Source organism: Manacus candei, unplaced genomic scaffold (genome assembly GCF_025592945.1).
Source record: "Manacus candei isolate 608988 ecotype Guabito, Panama unplaced genomic scaffold, ASM2559294v1 h1tg000017l, whole genome shotgun sequence".
Classification (NCBI taxonomy): Eukaryota; Metazoa; Chordata; class Aves; order Passeriformes; family Pipridae; genus Manacus; species Manacus candei.
The window spans coordinates 18,122,369-18,146,518 of NW_026138065.1; the positions used below are offsets into that span (position 1 = coordinate 18,122,369).

Here is a 24,150-nt window from a genome sequence, read left to right on the forward strand (position 1 = left end):
TACAGATAATTCCATTACTGTTCCCATTTGAAAAGGTTTTATAAAACTAGACAACCATTTCTATGAGAATTCTGAGATGGATGCTCAGTTTGAAACTAACAAGTATATTGAGAGATGTAACATCCAAACATGCTAACTATTCTCTCCTGTATGATAAATCTAGAGTCTGTCAAGCGAACTCACAGTTATATTTATATAAATTCCTCACTACTAGACAAATAGGTAACAGATTTTACCCTGTTGTTTAACTCAAATTACTTCTGCTTTTTTCTTTCCCCAAGAACAGAAATCTCTCTTTGGCTTTAAAATACTACAGTTTACATATTACAGACATTGTTCTTTTTCAAAGCAGTGCAACTTCAGCAATGAAACATCCTCATAAACAGTTTAGAAACCTGCAAGAAAATTCACTTGCTGATGCAAGATGATGCTGCTAGCAGTCTCACAGACTCACTCAAAAATTTGGGTAAGACATCTTATTGGCACTAGCAGACAGAGTTCTTAAGGATAAGATAGTTATCAACATTATGTTCAGTTCTGCATAAAATGTACACAATTCTGCATGAATTGAATCAGCAAAGTCTCAGTCCTGCAAGTGAGATAAATATACAATAATTACAATGGGTTTGTTATTCTTGCCTTGGTTTCAAATTGGCAGTCTTAGAAGGGTTCCAACTGGCATCACTTAGACAAAGAATTCTCCGGGGATTTTGTTATTGTTAAAAATAGTATTAAAGAGATTAAAAGAACATGAGAAAGAACAGTTGCACATCTTTTTCTGGAAAAAAAAAATGGTAATTAAACTCTCAAACTGATATTTCTCTTTTGTTTTGAGGAGTCATCTTAACCAGTCTGAAGATATCATTCAGTCACTGATAGAAACAAAGATAAACCAAATTTAATAGTCTCAAACTATTTAGAAACTCCAATATTCATCAGAAATTTCTGTATCTAGTTTATGTTTACATTTGTACAAGTCTTCCTCCTCAATCATTTAAAAAAAAGATATCACTAATATTACATTAATAAAGGTGCTGTAATGTGAATACCTACCTAAAGCCAGCAATATTTTACTTGTGAATTCCTCTCTTCCTCTCTTTTTTCACACAAAAAATTATTGTATGTAAAAATACATTTAGATCACCAGTCTTCCAGACAATTTTAAAACTGGTACAAAAACCAAAATACTGTGACAGTCTATTGTTTCCCGATACCTGAACATATTTGGCATTCTTATAAAGTAAGAGAAGATCTCAGTAGAGTGAAGAACTCTATAATATGTTAAGTTTTTATCTTCACAGTAAAGTTATTTTTGTTATGACAACTTTACTTATTTTTTGACACACTGGTAAAATAATATTTCAGGACCTGACTGCTCCTGAGAAAAACCAGAGACTGCATTCATGGAGCTATAGCCACCTGAAAAACTCTTAAGACTCCTTCCATTTATAAGCCTAAATACCCCAAAAAAAAACCCAACCAATCTATCTCCAAAAGCACAACTGCATTTCCCAAGGAATCCTCAGCTTAGGCAGAATTATCAGGTTAAACAAAAAGAGGTTGTTTCTCTCTTGAAATATAGAAGAAATACATTAGACAGCACTTTCAGTCACCCCCAAAATGATCACAGTGAACAAACAAAGATTCACACTTTTTATATTCAGATACAAATAATAAAACCTTCCCTCTTACCCAGAGGTGACATACTTTTGGCATAGCTTTCTATGCCAAATCTATAAAAACTATGCTTAGCCATGATTCTCCCAAAATACTCAGACACCCTCTCAGTTCCACAGACAACTGAGTGAGAGTATCTTCCTAAAATGAACTGAGGAACAGCTGAATGTACCTGAAAGCTGTTAAACAGTGTATATTTGAAGAAAACCTGATGGACACTGATAATTCAATGCCAGCTGCTGTTAACTTCAGGATATTACCATACTGATAACCTATTAATAAAACCCAGGAGTGAAGAAAGATCTGCTCTATTTGTAAATATCCCTGTGTTATATCATACAATAAAAATCATTCTGTTTTTTGCTTATATTTTTCTTGCTGTAGATACTGACATATCATCTAAGTTGCCAAACATCAAAGACCTGAGTATATCCATAAATCAAAAGGTAGGGAAAGAACTATTTAATAAGTAGACATAGTAAAAAGATTTTAGGGTCTAGCAGAGACTACTAATTAAGGTGCCATTGTTACTCAAATTAAACTCCTATATACTCTGATACACAAACATTCAGATTTTAGAATTGAGGAGATACTGATTTCTTCCAGAAAATAATTACACCCTGACTTGGCAGGGTTCTGCAAAACATTATGCATGAACACACACCAGCCAATTCTGTGGAAAACTTTTAATTAAGGCAACTAAGAAAGAAAGCCCTTGCTTAAAAAGGCAGTCACGCAGCATTTGAAACCTTCACAAAAAGTCTGCACCCCAATGCAAACACCAGTGAAGCTTAAGGGCATCAGAGCTTATTTAAAAACCACAAATATCTTGGTGTCCAACAGAACAGAAAACAAAACTTTGGATTTTCAGTTTTACCTGCCAAGTTTCAGAATGCCTTAGGGAATTGAAATAATCGGGTTTGAATTTCAGTGAAACTGGCACCAGTGGACATCTGGTTTATAAATGAGTTCTTACAGCAAATGATTTTGTGCAAAGTAGTGATCTGTACTTGCACTACTTCAGTAGAAGAGAATTCCAGGATACAGAATGATTCTCACCTTATTGCCAGTGAAGTGGATTGCTCCACTTTAAACAGAAATGGCCAGACATCATCATCACTAAGAAGAGCTTTTGGTGATGTGATGTGAGTGGTTTACAGTAAATGCAACTTCAGTGCTGACGTTTGTAAATGTATTATGGTGGAGAAACTGATGCGCCAACAGCTGAAACTCCTTAAGATGCTTCTGTGCTCTTTCTACAACACATTTATTTGAACTCAAATAGAAATGAGTAAGTTGTAGAAGAAATTTCTTCACATTAAAACGTGCTTTACCAACCACTCTGATCAATCAAGTGTTTCTCCCTGTTTACAGGTACTATGAGACCATAAAATTTCCCACTGTGAAACCATTCAAGGCTAAATCAGAAAAAGTGCACTGCTAAAGGATTGTGTCAGCTACAGAATTATTTCAAGTGTACATAGTATTCCCCAGTAATGTGTTATTTTTTATTCCCTTAACAGTTCTTCAAGCCAGGACAGAACCCACATCCTTAATGTCACTCCAGTCCTTTTCCAGCTGTTCATGTGTTATTTGTATATGTGCTGTTCTTTATTTCTGCTGATAGAAAACTTAGTTTTCTGATAATTTCTTTCTCTTTTATATTAATGGGGTCATCAACTATACTAATGGGTAAAAGGTGTCCTATTTCTAAACCTTCCAGAATAAATATGCTTGAATATAATGTAATTTTACACATGGAAAATAAAGGCAGACTGGCAATAGCAGAGCTGTTTAATCCTAGTAACATCTCAGCTTGTCATGGTGCATAAGACTTTAAAGGTTCTTTTCATCCAGGATGGATCACCTTGGGAAATAAGCTGAGGAAGGAAGACTGCTTTGTTATTTCTTCTCCATTTGGGTTATGAATGTTTTAAGTAACCAAACACAAATATTTTTCCCTACCAGTTTGTAGCAATGGATTAAGTGGCATTTTTACTTCAAAAGCATTATTAAAAATAAATAAATACATATATATATATATGTGTGTTATAATAATACTGAGTTTGAGAAAGACCCTTATTCTGCCAAGAGAGAAATTTTAAACACTGGAGAAACAATATACAGATGAATAAAAGAAAAAACATACAAAATTACCACAAAGCCTTTTCCCCAGACACAGGAACTTTCCAGTTCCACTGCCTAAGCACTTTCTGAAGGTGCCTCCCCTATTGCATTATGTACTAAAATGGTTAAGAACTATTGCTCTGCAATCACAGCTTACGAAAAATAATCAAGCTACTTGACAGTAATCATATGCAGAAGCTCTTTGAGTATGAACTCCAGATCTTGAATCCAGAACATGTAATTCATGAGGTAATATGCTGCTAATCCTGTTACCCAACAAACAGGATTCTCTTTCTGCAACTGTAATTCTTTAAAATAATACTAGGGGAAAGTAGTGATTCCAGGAATGAAGTTCTGGCTATCTGCATTGTGTTTTAAATGCTAACTTAATTATAGTGTTGTTGCCATTTGCTGTTTTAAAGGCTGATTTATTCTGCCAATTAGAGAAGTCAGTGTTACTGCAGTTTCATGTCTACACTTTACCTGTATATTTAAAAAGGAAACACCGATTCAACAGCAGAAATGGGGCAGTTCACCATGAAGTGCCCTTTCCTCCATCTGCCATCCCACACACCTTGCTCTTTCTAATCCCTGCTGTCATCAGTGTTATCAGAAGCACATGTTGCAATGGTGAATTCAGGAATACAACACTCTAATCTTTTCATAAGCATTCATTTCCTTCGTACAACAAAAAGGAAATGATCTATGGTACACTCAAACTAGTGCATTAAAGCCTGAATGTGATTCTAGTTTTGTGCCTTTTTTTTTTTTTTTGTGTGCATCAACTCTAGGCAAAGAAGCCTTACACAACCAAAGACACATTTTTGAAAGAAAGGAAATCAATGTAAAAAAAAATAAAATAACAATAATACCTTATGCAATTCCTAGTGTACTTGCACCCTGGGAAATAACTCCCATTTCTCAAGATACAGTAAAGCTGAGCATTTCAGTTGAACGGAAATTATATTTCGACTTTGGCAAAAAAACCCCACAATCTCTCTATATATTTAAAAAAATCCACAATACAGTGCTATGCTAATGCTTAGGAACAGTTTTTTCCAAAGGAAATTCAAGGAAACATGGGTTTGCAGAAATGGTTTTGCTCCTCCCAAGCACTTCACTGCTTATCTTCTCCCACTGAAAAATATCCTGCAGTTGGGGCAGTCTTCAGACACTTCAGAATGGAAGACTGTCCTTTTATTTGTAATCAAAGAATCTCAAATACTTGGGAGATAACTGAACTGAATTCAATGCAGGCGAATGATCACCACACATTTATCATTGTAAGACAATAAATAATTTTCTCAATTTTAAGAAAGTCAAGGGGGAAAAGACATTTCTCTTTATTTTTTTGGACAAAAATATTTTCCTCCTAGGTGATTATTTTTTGTGTTAAATCACAATACCATTTGCATCACTGGGGTTGGAGGAATGAAGACTGAAGTGGGGAATCATCAACTCATTGTTTCATAATACAAAAATTTAAATAAGGGGAAAAAAATTACTTGAGACATGCAAACATGAGATGCAGTAGCTTAGTTCTATAAATTATTGACAATGTCAACACCCTGGGTTAATTAAGGTCTGTATCATTTTCTAGGCACAGTACTTGGGCTCTGTAGGTTGCCACTAGTTCATCATCCTCAATTTCATCATTTGTACCTCAGAAAAAGCAAGTGAATATTCTGACCACAGTAATGCAAGTTTTAGAGCATTTTAGTTTTCTAATAAATATTTAAAATTATTGCTTCCAACTGGACAGTGAAAATAGACAGAAATTGGCTACTCCTTTGCAAGTTGCAAAAATTAAAAGTAAAAAGGTTGTTAGGTCCATCTCTTGAGGGTCAGAGATGGTTTTAATGACTTTATAGAGAAAGGCAGGACAAGGCTCTTAACATTTTCATAGAAGCATAATAATAATATATTTGGGGAATAACTAAGAGTCACAAACACCCTTTTCATAGTCCTCTGCTTCTCCAATAAATGAGAGTAACACAACATCAACTTTTCCTGAGATCTATTATCCATGCTCGCATTTCCATTAATATCAGTGCACGCATTTGACTAAGAGATCTGTAGCTAAATATTTCAAAACATTTTCTGGCTATATCAAGGACCAAAGCTAGAATGCAGATGTCCTAAGTAAACTTCAGAGGGAAAATTGACTGTGGAATAATATACAACCTTTGTTTCTCACTTTTGGGAAGACCGAGTATACAAAACTCATTATTAATCATACTTTGTGTTTCAGCATGGACAAAATGGCAAAAGTATCTTGCTTATCACTGCTCATTTCTTCTCTTTCAGTTGGAAATTGATGGTATGTTAAATGAGGTTTATAAAATTTTGGTATATAGTTTATTAATGTGTAAAAGAAAATTTAAAGTAATAAAGTGCTAGGTGTTTCTTGGTATGCCATCTGTGCTTATAGCCTGTCACCACAGCCAAACATCTCCACCTCTATCGAAAAGTAGTATTGTGACAAAAACAATCAGACATCTTTGAGACAAAACAACACAATGCTGAAAAAAAATCCATCCTACAGTGAAAACTCCTTCCCTATAACACCTTTTCACGTAGGTTTACGTGAACACACGATGAAGCACATATTAGAATTGTTTTTTCTGTTCCAAGAAAATTTGGGGCAGGAAAGGCTCCAGTCTCCCTGCTTGTCAGTTAGGTTGATAAGCTATTTGTTTGTCAAAAGAGAGTCTCAAATTCCCCATGGCAAAATAGGATTAAAGAATAAGCCTTTCTTCCTTGCTTATCTCCTGAATAGCCAATACTATCAGTCATAAGCAGAGACAGAAGGATTGACCAAAAAAGCATCTAAGAGAGAAGGTACATTTTTTTGAGGTCTTTCTCCCTTTGACAATTGCCAATCACTTCATCTTTCTGGGCCTATGTGGGATCCTAGAAAAACAGATCCCAAAATTGTTGCCTCATTCCTAGATACTTCACGTATCTGCTGCACACTTCAGTATATATAGGAACAGAAATTTGACTGTTGAAAGAATCCTCTTGAAGGCACCAGGACATCTCAGCCTGAAATACAGCAATAAAGGTCTGGACAGGGAAGAGAGGAGGATCAGGACTGTTGATTCAAGTCTCTTCAGCAATGAACAGTCAGTTCTCTTATTTCTGCCCACAAATCACGCAATTGGCATCAACAGGCACAGGCTGATTTCTGTACCTCATTAGTGACGTTGATATCTTGGACATCCTGTGGATATTCTGGTTCTGATGCATGTAAAGGTAAGGAAATGTGTGCCAGATGATAGAGATTATTCTCGTGTAAAATATCTCTACTTGATGTTTCCAAATACTATAAGCAAAATTATCATTACTCACCCTGCCAAAACAATAGGCTGACGTGGAACTTGACTACTTGGACGTACGGCTGCTCACAGTTAAGCAGCTTGTGGGGGAAAGTAATTGCTCAGAATAATTTCAGACACTGTAATTTAAAGATCAGATTCAAAATATCTGCAAAGCACTTTACAGTCACACCTAAATCTTCCCATAATCAACTCCAGTCATAAAACTGGATACACGTAACATTCTGCAGCATCGTGATTTTCTGAAGATGGAATTTTCCCATTTGAAAAAGGTTGTCTTCACTGCAGAGAACCACTTAAATATCTTATGCTGGCTTTAATTTCAGCAGCAATTGACATACTGCACCTCAGAGTAGTTAAAAGCATCAGCTTATTATACAAAAATTTCCCAAAGTACCCTGACTTGTTTTTATCAGAACAGAAAAAAAAAACAAACCAAAAAAACCCCCACACTTTATGGAATTTTTCACTACATCGTACAGAATGCTGGATTTGATGCTGTTTGAAAACAAAATGAAAACCACTTTTTTAATACCATCCAGCAAAAATCTTCCTCCTATAATAAGGGACACAGAAACCTACAAAATGTTCTGTCTAGCTACATACATACACATGCATACAGTGCTTAAGTAGAGCAATTTCATTTATGTCCATGACTTACACAAGGGTTCATGCATACAACTACATCTCTCACAACTGACACTCAATAGCAAGATATCAGGGCACAACACCCCCATTTGTGAGGAGATAAATGAGCTCACTCATCATTCTTGATAAAGATGGAGCAATAGTAGTCAGAAATTCCTGACTCCTCACCACAGAATCTTGTGCTGCATTGGCTAAAAGCAAAACTCAAGCCAACATAAGATTCCTATAATAAATGCTAATAATATTCTTGTTTATTATTCTTAAAAGCATTTAACTAAATATTAATGATGTTTCTCAATCTTCCCCCAATTCCCCATAGAGGCATAAAAAAGTGCCATTTCCATAATGCACTGCTATATTCTAAACCAATAATTATTAATTTGCTTAATAACAAATTCTGTCAAAATATGTAACTCACCTAGGCAGTAAGACTGACTTAAATTATGTTAGTCTAAATATATATTTGCACAACCCCAAACAACATTTACTTGAATGCTGTAAATTATTGTATATCTTCAGTAAACATATCTATATGGTTTCCTTATAACAAATTTCTAATACTGGTGGGAAAAAAGTAAACTTGAACATGCAGACATTACTATGTCAATAACATTATGAAAATAGTGAGAAATGAGACAATGTAAGTCTCCTGTGCTCCTTTTTGTTAGTTCATTTCATCAAAGCATGCACTGAAAGACAGAATCTGTCATCATCTCCATAGCAGGCTTTCTGGATACTGTTAGTTGATACAATGCAACAAATCCTGAACCAATCAATAGCATTTTGGAACCAAAACAGCTTTTTAGTATATTTATAGCAACACAAAAACTCGGGGGGTTGGCAAAACCTTTCACTGCACAAATAGTACACTGTGGTCAGGGAAATTACACAGAAACCACCATTTCCCAAGTTGATCTGGTCGCTGATTGTTTGCTGTGTTCTGAAGAGAAGTTGGATAAATTACAACCAAAAATATATATTTTATATTTACCAAGAACCAGAGGAACAGGTAAATGGTAAATATTAAAGGTAAAAGCTTTTAAGTCAAAAGGAACAGAGGACCTGTGCTTGTTGAGTACCATTCCTATCGGATTGTTACTTTTTCGTTGCATTTTATTTACACTTCGCCATCTTTAAGTAAAGAAATGGGTAAGGATAAGAATCAAAATAACCATTTTCAAGTACTAAAATAGTCTTTTTTGCACTAAAATAATACAGATTTCAGTTACTTAGGATATATGCTTTCCGGTATGTTGTTTTCATGGAAAATAGATAAGCCAGAAATAGTTATCTCCTAAAGCAATGACTTACAGTTCTCAATACTGATTTTTCAAATTAGATGTTATTTTGTGCAAATTGCCTTAACACAGTTAGCTGACTGCTTGATACGAACTAATCAGTGTGGCTAATGACTGGTTTTATACACTCTTTACTTTGAAGAGAACTAAGTAGAAAAAAAATTTTACAGACTTCGAAGCATGCCCCCTTACAGGGACATAAGGAGGGACTTAATCATAATAATGTTTACCTTGATCTTATTGCTACAGTCTTCTCTGGAGAAGAAATGTACAGGTTGTAGCAAGAGGGAGGTCGGTCTCTTGTTCCAGATAACAAGCAATAGGACAAGAGGAAATGGCCTCAAGTTATGTCAGGGAAGATTTAGTTTAGATATTAGGGAAAATTTCTTCACTGAAAGGGTTGTCAAGCACTGAACACGATGCCAAGGGAAATGGCTGAGTCATCAAAATAAAACATACTGCATCTCTGCCTTCATCAAATTTGTTTTATTCTTTTCTTGTCTTTTTTTTTTTATCAAGAAAAATGGTAAACGGAGTTTTGGTAAGAGAGAGCATTAATATATCCTTGTTCAATGAATAAGCACCACCATCCATTGCATCGATGTGATAAACATGCTATCCATATCTTACATTTTTTTAACTCTGTACCCTTTTTATTTAATGTCATCTCAGGTTCACAGAAAGTTTTGCAATTCAGAGACTTAAAGAGTATTTCTTTTATATTCCTTCACATACCATCAAGACCATTATGATGGCTGTAGTTTCTTTTTCCCAAAATACTTAATGAAGAGTGATTGGAGGGTGCAAGTAATCGTTTTGCACTTGGACTTTGAAGGCTTGGTGTTGACCTGATTACATTTGGTTTCACAGCAGGATGTATCTCTGAGAAAAAAAAGAGAGAGAGAAATTATATGTACTTGATTTTAAAATAAAGAAAACCAGTCTATTTCATATATTAAATTTACTTTTGATTTTCAGTGAAAGACATTTTCTTCTGCACTTGTGTGTTTACAGGAGCTTGAACAACACTTCAAATATAAGTCTTCATACCCACAGGTCCTCCAAGTAAGAAAAATCTATATCACTTTAAATTACCCAAGTTCAATACTACAGTGCAGATGTATAAGGATTTGAGAGGTTGAAGAGATAATAAACATGTTTTTTTACCCTTTTGAGGTTTGTATTGAAGCTACACGCCTACAGATTTTTTTTAGAAGGAAATAAAAGCATTTTACTATAGTGAAACCACTTCAAGCTATTCAGTATTTTTTCTCACAATAAGAAGCTTTAAGGGATCCTCCCACGTAGGAGTCACAAGGTGCAGGAGAGCCAGGAGGTCAGCCATTGTAGGGCTCTGCAGTTCAAACTACCCCAAAACTGGAATGGGAACACTCCAATATATTCATTACTGGGGAGCTTCAAACATTCTGTGTTTCACACAGCAGGAGAAAGAAGAATAAAGAGGGTAACAGGTAGCAAAGTGCATCTGGCCAGCACACTTCAGGGTGGCAGCTGCTGTGTTTGCCAAGAGCTGATACAGCTGTATGGAAATTTCTCATTTATCTGCCAGACAAAAGTGGCAAAAGGAAGCCTCAGTCGAGTCTGCTTGTTCTTCATCAGGAATTTGCTGAACCAACTAACTTATTCCCATCACACATTTGGGTTCAAAATGCCACCACTGCACACAACCTTGGGCAGACCCATATTTGTGTGTGAAGTCAGATGCCTGAGGGCAGGTCCTGTCCTTCTGACACAGCCACAGGGCACCAGCTGCCAGCACTGCGCAGCTTATGAGGCACTCGCAGCCCAATTACACCAGCCACTCAATGTCCCCACGCAGCAGAAGACACTTCTGTCTCACCTCTGGGCTGAGAAGGTGAGGGCAGAGGGGCTGGAACACAGATCAGGAGAGTACTTTCTCACATGCAGCCCAGGTTTACAACTCTTGAAGAGTGCTTCTTTCTGCTTTTCTGTATACAAAAAGCACAGAAGCTGGGAATAAGCAAAATCTACAGTGAGGTCAGATATCCAAGAAGACTCTCCAGCCTCTGCCATTCACAGCTATCATTGCAAAGGAAGAGAAACCATTGCATAAAATCAAAGTCCATTGCAATAGCATGTTTTTCCTCCTTGGCATTTCTGAAGGAAGCCCGACATCCAAGCACTTGCCTGCCCTGCCTCATTCTCTCACTGTCATGGTGAGCCCTCATGGGCAGTTGGCAGATACTGAGCCTGCCCATCCCACAGGGATGCAGAGGAGGCTGGGGGTGAGCCACAAGAAGTCGTGATAACTTTTAAAAGGTAGATACATAAAGGTGGGAAGGCCCAACAGTTTCATCAGTATCCAAAGGAGTGGAAAGGAATAGGATGGCCACAACGACTTGGTCAGGTTGTACCAGGAACAGCATGCCAGGAGGAGACAAAGCCAACAATTTTCACAGCGGAAAATTTTCACATCACTTTGCTTAACTGTTCACCCTTGGTTTGGTTGGAGTTTGCCAGCACACTCTCAAAGCATGAACACCCTCATACAAGAAACTTCAAGAGGGTCAGATAAGAAATATAGAGCAGGGTAAAGCACAGGCAAGTAGAGAGAGAGGGTACAGGTAATCTCTCCAGAGCAGTAGATCTGGGCATGCAGCTAAAGGCTAGTTTAGTGTCACCAAATTTCTCACCACTTAATTAGATGAAAGCTTCTTACTGACATTCACTGCAGTATTCATCCGCTTTTCATAAAAAAAAGTTTAGGAATGCCAAGCACTCAGCAGATTTCTAACATGTCCCATTTTTCTTGCTGTAGGGAACAAGAATCTTGTATTTTGGTTTTTTACTGAAATGGGAACTGAGGCATGCTTAATGTTATGAACATTACTGATGGTTAAGGCAAAACTTTAAACTGAAATAGAAACACTTGTGCCATTTGCTGTAGACGGTTGGAATTTGGATTCTAAAATGTTCATTTGGCAATCTTTTCCAGTTTTCTGAAGGAAATGGTAAATTTTCAAGGCTAACACCATTAAAATATAATTTCATTTGCAAAAGAGTTCCAGCAGCAGCCACAATAGTCCCAAGCAGCTGTGTCAACATATGAGAACTCAAGCTCCTTCCATCTGCAGCATATAGGAGTAGCATTTTTATGTTTTCAAGATGAGCAAACAGTTGAGTCAGGATGCATTTCCTTCCTTCTACTTTTCTTAGTTCAGCAGTCACTAATCCTCCATTAGTTTACCACAAAGGCTGTCTCTTCTCTTTCTGCAGTAGAGGAAGGCAGCAAGAACAAGCTCTACACTTAAGTTCCAAAAAGGAGCTTAATTAAACAACCAGGACACTTCCCAATGGACTTGAATCCTTCCTTTGGGGTCTTTACACCTCACACTCGCTCCTCCTCTACATATAGACTTACTTCAAATATTTTCATGCCTTGGATAAATACTTCCTAACCAGATGTTTCATCACATCTGAGAGGGGTAATGAGGCATTTCAGTGGTTTCACCTGAATTATATTATCCCATTGTATAATTGCATTATGGAATAATTGTAATTATCCGTCTTTTAATTCCTGCTGCTCTTATCCTTGTTCTCTTGCCTAGTAATTCACCGAAAATCTTCTAGCTACCTGCACCTTTTGCTAACTCAAGAGAAATGACTATAGCATCCAAATTACCCAAATTATCCCTTTACCTACATAACAAATAATCAGCTGGCCACATTCTTAAATAAAAATAAGACAGGAGTAAGAAGCAATGTTTCAACAACATATTAGGAAACCAATTAAGAGGATCAGATTACCAGATTGCAGCCTCAAACAAATGGATAACTATAACAACACTAAAAAGCTCTCCCATTTCCACTCATGTCAGTCGACTAAAAAAAATAAAAAACTCAAAGCAAACAAAGAGAAGGTGAAGTCTCCTAGTGAGTCACTTAAATAAGCATCCTGGATTCCAGAGGTGCTTAAGCATCTGCACCTCTCTCTTATCTCTTCTCATCTCCTCAACATGTATCCCAGCTGGAAACCTTAGCTTGGTTTCCTCATAACTAGGAGGTAACAAAGGACATTTAATTAGCCAGGGGTTCACCTTAGGGGATTTGTTTTGGTAAGCACAGTGATGACTGAAGGGATTATAGAGGATTAGCCCTAGTTCTGTGGTGGGCAGGGCTTAATTTTAACGGTCAACCTGCCTCACCTGTGGAACTGACAGCCAAGAAGCAGAACAGGGATAAAGTAAGTGATAACCCAGGATGTGCAGGGCACTGAAATCCTCTCTGCATTACCAGAAAGGTTGAAAACAGTAATGCCCTGAGTCACACAGTTACCTGTATGCCAATAAATGCCTGTGGGAATGGCATGGGAGGAATTTTAAAAAGAAAACAAATGCCTCCTGTATAAGCTATGACATGATATTTAATACTAATTTTTATGAGAAAAATAATTCAAGTACTACTTGTTTGCTGAAACATGCAAAAATTCCAAATAAACCAAAAAAGTCACAAACTAAAAAAAACACACACGCAAAAAACCAACAAAAATAACCCCCAAAAAACCCCCCCAAAAAAGACCAAAAAAACCCCAAAACCACAAAACAAATGAAACAAAAAAAAAAAACAAAAACAAAAAACAAACAAACCAAAAAAATCCACAAAGTTAAATGGTAAGAAAAAAGCCATTTTCTAGTCATTCTTATAGAGCTAATTCAGTATAGTATGTATTCAGGATGTATTCAACTGCACTGGGTATGCTTCATATCCCTGCAACACGTTATTTGCCTTCAACTGTAGTGGGATACCTTCACTTCCCATACAGTCAAATGCTAAGCAGACTCTACAGATACCTGGTATATTTTGGCACTGTTAATCTCCTATCACACACTCACCTAAGTGCGCAGAATGCTGTCTGATATTGTTCATCCATTTACTCCCATTAAGCCTACAGCATTATGCTCCCTCAATGACTAAATCACAAGGCATTAAAAACATGCAGGGTCCTCTAAGTTTACCCATGTTACCATTTCTTCTTCTGGCTGCACAGACAGGTCAACTGGATGAGCTATCTCCTGTCCAGCTTCCCCCCTTACAACCACAGCTCCCCCAAGTTAACCAAAGCAGTCCTTTCAGCACAGATAAGATATACAGCCAGGATGCCTGTAGGAAATTATCACTGGCTTTTTTCTTAAACTCTAGGGCAGGAGGGATCAAAATTCACTGAGAGTGGCATTAATGCTTCATTATACAGTTTTCTGAAGTTAGGATTTTGATAAAATTGATGTTCTAGAAGAGCAGATGTAACTACATAAATAGCTAATTTCTGTTTCAGTAAGGCAAGAGACTGTTTACTTTGTTCTAGTACAAAAAAACTCTTGTTGATTTAATTTTGAGCAAAACATCTAGACTGAACTCTATATTCAGCTTCAATTCTGCAGAATGGAATTAACAGCAGAATTATTCACTGCTTCTCTGATCAATAGTTTGATTTCTATACTCATTTGAGTATTAACAGCCTCTGGGTTATCACAATTTTTATATGACTGTGTAAATATTTAATAGTCAACGACAGTTCCTTGAAAAGAGTATGATTTTCACTTGTTTTAGCAAGGAATCACTATTACTTGAATTTTTCCTCTCCTCATTAACTTAAGGGTTCATTGACCTCTTGGCTGTGATCTCAGTACAGATCTCATTGCACCTTTTAAATTTAGGTCATCAGATTACAAGCTTGCTGTCTTGGTGTGGCTGAGGTGCCCTTCTTTTAAATATACAGTACTGCAATTGGATTCAAGGGGCACACTAGAGTAGCACTGAGCATATTAAATATCTCCCCTCTGAGCAGTTATTTTTTTCATTTAGACCACCAGACTATTTTTCACATGCCAAATTAGATCAGATTTCACTCTGACACTTTAAACCAGTATCAGCAGAACTTCTGCCTACACCCTGCAAGTTCAATCATGCAGTTGTGCAACTGATAGTGGACCACCGTTATTATTAATTTATTTACTTCAGAGCTTTTTCTTGTTACTCAAAGCGTAAATCCCCCTTTCTATGAACATAGGATTATAAAGCATCAGTACACACTGAATGTTGGTTTGGTTCGTTATTCTCTGGAGGCAGATACGCACCTAAATACCCAATGATACATGACAGTGGTTTTCTGGTGCTTTTAATCTTCAGAGGATTTCCAGAAAGTTCACAATGTCGATCTGCATCTGAGAATTTTAAAGAATAAAACTCAGTTTAATTTTTTTACTATTACCAATAGAATTAGGACACACCGACCACTTTCTGTCTTGCATTTTTGACACAAATTTCTTTTTTCATTTTAGCCCATACTCTCCATTTTTTATCAATACTTATAATGAAGGATATTTAAAGGCAGGACATGTTCTCATTCATGCAAGTGATCTTATGGTTATTCTTTTTTTTTTTAAGTCAACGTAAGTTTTAACACGATTTTGATTGCATTTTTTTGCTTACAAAGCAAATGAAAAGCCAGCTAGGCAAACGAAACACAGATGAAAACATGAGTACTAAATGAAATGCAGCTCTAGCGATTAAAAGCAATTTACATCAATTCTTTATTGTTTTTTACAAGCTCCTTTGTCTCTAAATGGAGCAATACAGAGGTAAGGATTCAAAGCTGGCACTACTGACTTTTGTCATGTCTTACTTGCATAATTGTGATTCATATACTGTCTAATAAGTAAAACTGAACACAGGGGTTATCATGGCTTGGGAAAGAAACAAACAAAAAAACAATCAACCAAACAAAGCAACTCCTTCATGGTAAACTTTTGAACAAAGTGGCCAGTTGTAACCAAGTATTGCAAACCCCAAAGGTCTCAAAGACTGTAACTTTCTGCAAAGTACATGAAAACTAGCAGTGCAGTAAATGCCTTAAATTTAATGCTACTACTATGAACTTACACCTTTAAAGGTACTCTGAATACACAAGCAGAGATTCCATGTTTGTCCCAAACATAAAGTGTTACTATGAAGATGTTCATGTTTAGACAGTGAAGTCAATCAACTTAAGGCAAAAATTTACAAGGCATTAGGTTTCAGTAAACAATTCCAAAACTACTGAAAATATACTTTTTTTTTTAAGTTATTCAGAGTGACTGGGTTTATCTTTCTTCCAAGAGCGCATAAGAAATCCCCATATAGATTTTCCAGTATCCCTAGTATAGAGGTATTCTGTTCTATACAAAACTGCACTCATATGGTGATTGTGTAGATTGAGAATTCTCTCACATGGAATTACTTCCCACAAATACCTACCTAAATGTACTCTTTTCTTTGTATAGGTTTCACACATGCAGATCTGCATTTCCTAACAAGCTTTATAGGAGGTACACATTATAAATAGATTCTAATTGCAAATCCACCTTGTGTTTTATCAAACTGCTCACGTTTGCTTCATTCCAGTACATGAGATGAAGTACACAGTCACAGGAAGAAGACAAGACACTATGTAGAATTATTTATAATCTTATATTTTATGTCATGGCTAGGCTTCGCGAACAAAGATTTGGGAAATATATTTTATGTAGCTCTGTGCAAAAACCATGAAGGTTCTGAATCCACAGACAATTACTGAAATAAATATTGCAGATGTTCAGAGATGTTTTCAGTGCAGCAGACAATGAACAGCTTACTTCAATATATTTGGGAAACTACTTGAAATTCTGGAAACGTCAACTGGTATTTGGGCAGCCCAAAGCTTCCAGAGCCTTAATGCTGAGTACACAAAGCACTTTATTATTTTCTCTTAATAACAGAATATACCATTATATAGGGGGGGGGAAAGCTCAAACCTGGTGCCTTGAATATTTTTAATATTTTTAACGCCTGAAATATTTTAAGTGACAGAGTAGAACAATGTGTCTCCACTGACTCCCTCAGTAAAATAAGCACAGGCTATATAGTATTTTATAGTTACTTTGAGAATACCAAAACATTGCCTAAGAAGTAATTAGCAAGAACATTTTCCATCTATGTGTCTTCACTGTAAAAAAAGACATTAAATCCTGGAGATGTATTAATATGGTAACTGGGAATACAGACTGCAAAAACAGCACAGTTTCCATGCTTGAGGTAAAGCATGTTCACAAAGCACACCTATCTATGAAAGCTGTTAAGTACTTTTAACAGCAGCAAACTTTGATCCACAATATGGTACTCCCATACAAAGTCCAATAAAGTTTATGATTTCTATGCACAACACACAGAAAACCATAGAAGTTAGATTGTGCATCACTCTCAAGTGTAAAACCATTGAATAAAAAACAAGTCCTAAAATCAAATATGAGCATCCATATGCAATAAAAATCTTAGTAAAATCAGCAAAATAGTGGAAGCTAAGAGAAAAAATGTATTTATTAAAAAAGGCGTATTATATTTTATAGCATGTTTTTCAAACACAGCAAAAGCAGAAAGTGTGCTACTGCCTGTAGCAATAGGAGATGATCAAGGTGTGAGGAAAATACTCAAGAAAGACAAAGGTACAGCAGAGAAGCTGAATGCATTCTTTGCATCAGCATTCACTACAGAAGCACTTAAAGATCACTTCCAAAATAATTTTATGAGGAAAGTATGAGAACTGTGTCACATCAAAGACTCCATAGGAAACAGTTCAAATGAACTGGTTAATGAATAAAAACAAGTTACCAGGACCAGGTGGAATTCATCCAAGCAAACCATTGAGCACATATGCTTCTGGTGTTTAATGAATGCTTAAACAGTCTTGGTTCAAGAGAACAAAAACAGGGCAAATGTGATAACATTCTTCATAAGTAGGTCTGCAGAGTGGCAAAAGGGTTGCACTATTAATAGAGGCACACAGTTAAATATGGAAACATCAAGGGAGCCAACAAAGACCTTGCAAAGGGGAAAACGTTTAATGTGCTCACACGACTCAGTGGTGCGTCCTTGCCTCAAGAAGGACAACAGCGCACTGGGCCTTATGAGCACACGCGCACCCAGCAGGGCCAGGGAGGTCACCCGTCCCCTCAGTCCATGTGAAACAACAGCCAGACTCCACGCTGAGTTGTGGGATCCCCACTGCAGAAGAGATGTGGACACACTGGACCACATTCATCTACTGGACAGTCCCCAATCTGGTTGGGAGCTGGAGTACAGGACATACGCAGAGTCCAAGGGACTGGGTCTGGTCAGCATTGGGACAAGAAGTATGAGGGGAGACCTGATTGCCCCCTGCATTCTCCTAGCAGTGGAGCAGAGAGACACCAAACCAGACCCTTCTCGGAGTAAAGAAGGGATAGGGTAACCTACCACTGCTTTCTGTGGCAGCAGTCACAAGCTGGGAGACAGGAACTTGTTAGATTTAAGGAAAAGATTATTTACTTGGAGGTTGATCAAACAAATTGGACAGCTGCCCAGAGAAGTCAGGCAGCCTCCATCCTTGGAGGTACATAATGACCATCTGGACAAAAGGCTCATGAGCACATGAACTTTATGCAAGAGGTGGGATTAGAGACCTCCAGGGGTCCCCTCCTACTTACACGTCCTATAAACCAGTAACTGCCAGTGTCATAGGTCTGCCAGGATCCTCTGAAGGGATCGTGACATGTACACATGCAGCTGACCTGGCATCCAACTTGGCATTTCAATGAGCTTTTAACAAACTGTCATCAAAGACCTCTGCTTCCCAGATGTTACAGGGTAAAAGTTCTTTTCCAGGGATTAGTACGTTATTAAAATTAATTGTCTATGTAATCTTCAAAGGATCTGTGCTGTTCTACATACAAAACATCAGGAAAAGAAGTGATTAGAGAGTTAAAATTTCCTGATAAGAAATTTCTGAGCATAATCAAAGCTAAAACTGATTGATATCATCACCATCAAACATCACATGTAAATTAATTCTTAAGGGGTAAAATGGCTGTAGCACACACGTAATGATGGGTTCTACACCATGACCAAGCAGAAGAGAATTCATGAAGTTGGCACTCTCTAAAATTATGGGAAACCTGTATCTTGAAGTGCACATAATTTGGGGCACCACAACCCTAAAGAAGACACAGTACTATCAGAAAAACTCCAGGAAACAACATTACAAACATTACAAACCACAGTGTGAAACATTCTTTATGAGGTTTTGAACAGACCAAGTTCTTAACCTAGAAAACTAATGACTTTTGTGGGTATTACAAAAGTGAATGAAATAATGAATGCTATGAAGAAGATGATATCAAATGAGGTTGTGCTTTTAGATCTGAAAGTATTTTTTTAACAATTTCCTTTTTCAAACAAATTTGTAGGTCTCTTAGAGAGACACCGTCAAGTTGTCTCTGACATTTCATCATCCCTCTGTCAAAATTCTGGTTATCTAATGAATGAACTGTGCCCTTCGTATTCCCTGATTGTATTCTTCTTAAAAACTTTAGTAAAAAATAGCGTGTTCTTTCCATTATTTTCCTGGCTACTAAAATCTGGCACAAATTGTACTCAAAGATAACGGAGAGAAAATATTTTTATCCTAGATGCAGCCAAAAGCTCTTCTGCAGCTATCAAAATCAAGGATGAAAAACACAGTTTGTGAAACAATACCCATAAATGTTACTCACTTCAGATGAATGGGTAGTTTTATGTCAGTAAAATATAAGCTCTATGCTTACAAAGACAAATCAGGAACATTTTGCATATTCTACTTAGTTTTGATTTGTCTTTGTTTCATCAAACTAGATCACAAGCAAGTACTGTGTACCAAACTTGTTAATAAATCTGAAGATTCAAAGTTATAAGTTTTCATCATGAACAGTATACCCATTCCCAAATAACTATATATATTATACAGATAATATATTACTATGCACTGAAAACATTTTGATAATCATGTCTATGCACATAGCATGTAGTTATCCAGATTTAAATTACTATAATTAATACATATATTTATATTGATAAAGCTATATCCAAGCAATGGAATAAAAAAATCCATCAAAATATCCCTGTGCTGAAGTAATAATGCTTGCAGATGCATGGCTCACTACCAGGCACATATCAACCTGCTTGTAAGCTGGGAACAGATCCAATCTTGCCAGTGACTGTCGAGAACAATGCCGCCTTTGCTTTCCTCTAATTAAGAGACCTTCCACAGACAGGATAGTTTTGCTTCACCTTCTAAAAAACATGCAATATATTCAAACTAAAATGTAGGTAGTGCATGAGATTTAAAGCATGAGAATTTCCTCTTAGCAAAGCAGTTCACCAATTCTAATTATTCCTGAAAATCCATCAGACAACTTTATTGTCAACAACTACAGAGAGTCTATTAAGTTCAAGCAAAACAAAGTTTGAAGTTTCCATAATGGGTTGTGCTCCTAGCCGGAGGTGCTGTGCCTTCTCAACCTCCTGGTGGCCATTCCTAGATTCAACTGGGAAGTAAATGCACCATCTCCACTACCTCCTGCTGGCATCTGAGCAGGGGTCATGCTACAGGGCTCATTAATGAGAAAAATCTAATTCTCTACACTGAGGGAATAAGGAACACAGAATAGGATCTTATTTTCTGCCAGTGGGCTGAGCGAGCTGATGTGGGTGGAATTACAATAACAGAAAATGCTCTGTCGAAATCTGTTTTCGCCTAAGAGATGGTTGGGCCTGAGGTTAGCATTCTCAGAGGCTTCCATGCTCCTCTGAGACAAAAGAAGTACCTGCAGATGCATTCAGGTGGAATGCAAAAACCTATCTATTTTATGAGTAAGTTTTGACATGCTGGTTCAGACAGTCTTTCTCAGAACTGGAAATTAGTTTCATTTACAACCTGGCACTTCAACAAATTGCACAAGACTAAGGTGGCATAAAACCTGTTAAACTGCTGGGATAAGTGCCCTACCAATCCTTCCGTCTTCCGGTTTTATGGTTTCTTAGTGTTGTTATAGTGCCTAATGCAATAAAGTTGGGAAACGGTTACAGTTTCAAGAACTGGTTTGGCACACACAAAGCGTCAGGTGAGTCTGACATAGCATCAAAGCATTCATTAGATTCAAGTTTCAGCACATCAACAATTTGGAAAACAAATTCCAAATCAGGTCTTGAATGTCCCAACACCACCTCATGCCATATCACATCATGAGTGACTTGCTACTCTGGTCAGGTTATTATCTAAGCATATCTGTAACTTACAGATACTCATTCAATATTGTAACTACTCAGCCAATTCAGCATAGGAGATAATTTCTGTTAATTTAGTATCTCATTTAAAAATCTAAATTTAAATTACTTGCTTCAAGATTACCTTAGAAAAAGATTGAGGGCATTCTCAGCAAAAGAGAGACTATTTAGTTCTAACATTAAAATCTACAGAGTGCACTGAGCAGAGGTCACCAGATATAAGTATAGGAATAAAACTACAAAACCATTCTTTTTATTTACTTACTTACTAATCTTTACTAGACCAAGGTTATGACAATGACAATGCCGGTAAGAGCACTGTAATTATTCCAAATAGAGAGATTGCCAGAAACAGAATACATGTATGTGTCTGTGCATATCTGTGTGTGTACAGAGAAAAGTGAGTTATATCAGTTGAGGTATAATCTGGTTTCCACCATTAGAAAATTATTTTAATGTTGTGTTCAAAAAGCCTTGACAAGTGTGACTTTTTTTTTCTTCAGTCTATGTTAGGTCTAATCAGAAAGCATCAGAATACAAAAAGACAAATTGCAAGGTCCAAAAACTGCTATAAGTAAAAAGAATAATGAAAGACAGAGACTACAGGGAAAAAAAAAAATCTTTCTGCTCATTGTTAATTTGATGTGGTACTTTTTCTCTCAAAGAAGCAAAGAGGAAGCACTCACAGCACTGCCAGTCTGATACTGCCAGTCCTGCTGAAAAGCTCAGTTTCTCACTCCTCTCTTTAAAAGTTGAACTGTGTATTTAACACTTGTTATAGTATAACGATTAACCATTGAATGAAACCTTTTTCTTCTATTTTTTCTCTTCCTTAACCAAAGGTTTCCTCTTCTTTTGAGTTTTGTTACTGCAGTAATTAAGAAGAAATAGGGATATGGACAAAAAGAGTCAAGGTTCAAGTAAATTACAAGTTTTCCTCCATGAATCAGAATAAACAGAAATTTAATGGTATAATGCTCACAAAGTAACTCTTACTTTGGATTGAGAATTAAAAATGTAGTCCTAGTCCACCCTCAGACACACTTCTTCCATGAACTACAACTCATTTTATTCACACAGTGAATAGTTTCCTTAAATCTGAAGGTTGCTCCTGACTTCCATAGGTTTAAAAGAAGAAAGGAAATGGTCAAAAAGACAACTAAAAAATTAGATAAGGACAATGAAGAGAAATATGCACCAAGCTTGGGATACCTGTAGAAGCAGGTGAAGAGTTTGCATGTGAATAATAGTTGATGTTAAAACACATAAAAGGAAAATAATTACTCAAAATCAGATTTTAAGCCTCCATGAAGTAAATTTCTTATAATCAACACTGACATCATCAGCATCCCAGTTAAATATGCTGGGAAAACATTTGGTGTTAACCTAGTAAGCATGTTATAAAATTTTATATTCTAAAAAGGTCTCTTCAATTCTAATACAATTGACAGTACGATGAGCCAGCATGGCTCATCTTGGAATACCAAGCATCTGCTCCAAGAACCATATCTGTGGAAGACTGGGACACATAACCAGACAGCATGAACAGTTAAACAATGTGCTTAGCATAGATACAAAAGCTGTTGAAATATTCAGTGACTTCGCAGCAGAACTAACACACATATGCAGATGAGGAGACTTACTGTTGCTATCTACAATAACTCATATCCTTTTGTCATACTACTAGCGAATTCATCAGTTCTTTGTATTTTCACTATAAAAAGAACAAGTATAATACAGAATTTTATTTAAAACTAAAATTTAAAACTGGAATAGACAAAACCAAAGTGATGCAATTATGATGTAATAATAAACATGGCTATCACCGTCATCTGATCATCATAGTGACAAGGAGCTGTATTACACACCCCATTGAAATTCTTCACAGATTTCACAGAATATTCTGAGTTGGAAGGGACCCACAAGGACATCAAGTCCAGCTCTTAAGTGAATGGCCCATACAGGGATCGAACCCCAGCCTTGGTTTATCAGCACCATGCTCTGACCAACTGAGCTAATCCCCATCTCCTGATTCTTTTACCAACTCACTAAGAAAAAACAGATGTACAGATCTATAGTTTCTGTTCAGTGAAAGAATAAATGAACAATATAAAAGCAAACTTCTTTCACAATGCCTAGTAGGAAGCATGTTTTTTTATGTCATGGCATTGATTTCCCCCTCCTAAACCCACTTTTGTTACTGGTAATTTTTTTAAGGGAACGAGGTAACAGTTATCCCCTTTTTAACTAATTTGAAATGTTTCCCCAGCCTAAATCTGTTCAAGGCAGTCAGAAATCCAATGTGTAGGTGATATGCTGGACAAATGAAAAAAAAAATGAAAAGCAAAAGTGTATAGACAAGAAACGTTTATTGAAAAAGAAAATAAAATTAAAAGACAAAAATGGGTGGAAAGCACAGCACACAGAACTAAGAATTAAAAAAACATCTTACATTCTGCCTTAATGGCAGCACAGTTAATAGGGACAAAGGGACGTCTTGCTGCCTGCCGCAGCCGGAGGGTATTTTTGCAGACCTGACGGGCCAGTTTTGTCCAACACGTCGTGTGAAGAAAGAAAGCTTGACGTGTTTTCACTGCCGACTTTGGACTTCCAGTGTTACGAACTGGAGTTCCCTGTGTGGCCTGCCGGGACATGTGAGTTCTAACATGCGATTCCTACAAAAAGAAACAAAAAATTATAACAGGTACATCTGAATTACAGCATTAAAATATCCACACCTTGGAGAAATTCTCAAGGTTAATCAAATAATATGCATAAGCACTATACAAAAATCTGGGGCCTAAGTAGGAAGCTGTAAAACACAGAGCAGAGAACTATATTAAGAATGGATACATAATGCCATTCTAGATGAGATATTGTATAATCAATTTAACATTTCATACATAACACACCATTTGATTGAGAAAATG

At 36.7% G+C, this 24,150-nt stretch overlaps 1 protein-coding gene across 5 annotated transcripts in view; it reads right to left on the reverse strand.

The window, feature by feature from the left end:
* The window catches only part of MTA3 (metastasis associated 1 family member 3), a 132,818-nt gene that overhangs the window by 27,481 nt on the left and 81,187 nt on the right, over window positions 1–24,150 (reverse strand). For all 5 annotated transcript variants that reach the window (XM_051783138.1, XM_051783140.1, XM_051783137.1 and 2 more), the window contains exons 14-16: window positions 23,673–23,895; window positions 15,205–15,291; window positions 9,824–9,970 (exon numbers count right to left, since the gene is read on the reverse strand). In XM_051783138.1, the coding sequence (XP_051639098.1) occupies window positions 9,824–9,970; window positions 15,205–15,291; window positions 23,673–23,895 (457 nt within the window). The remainder of the gene's footprint in view (window positions 1–9,823; window positions 9,971–15,204; window positions 15,292–23,672; window positions 23,896–24,150) is intronic.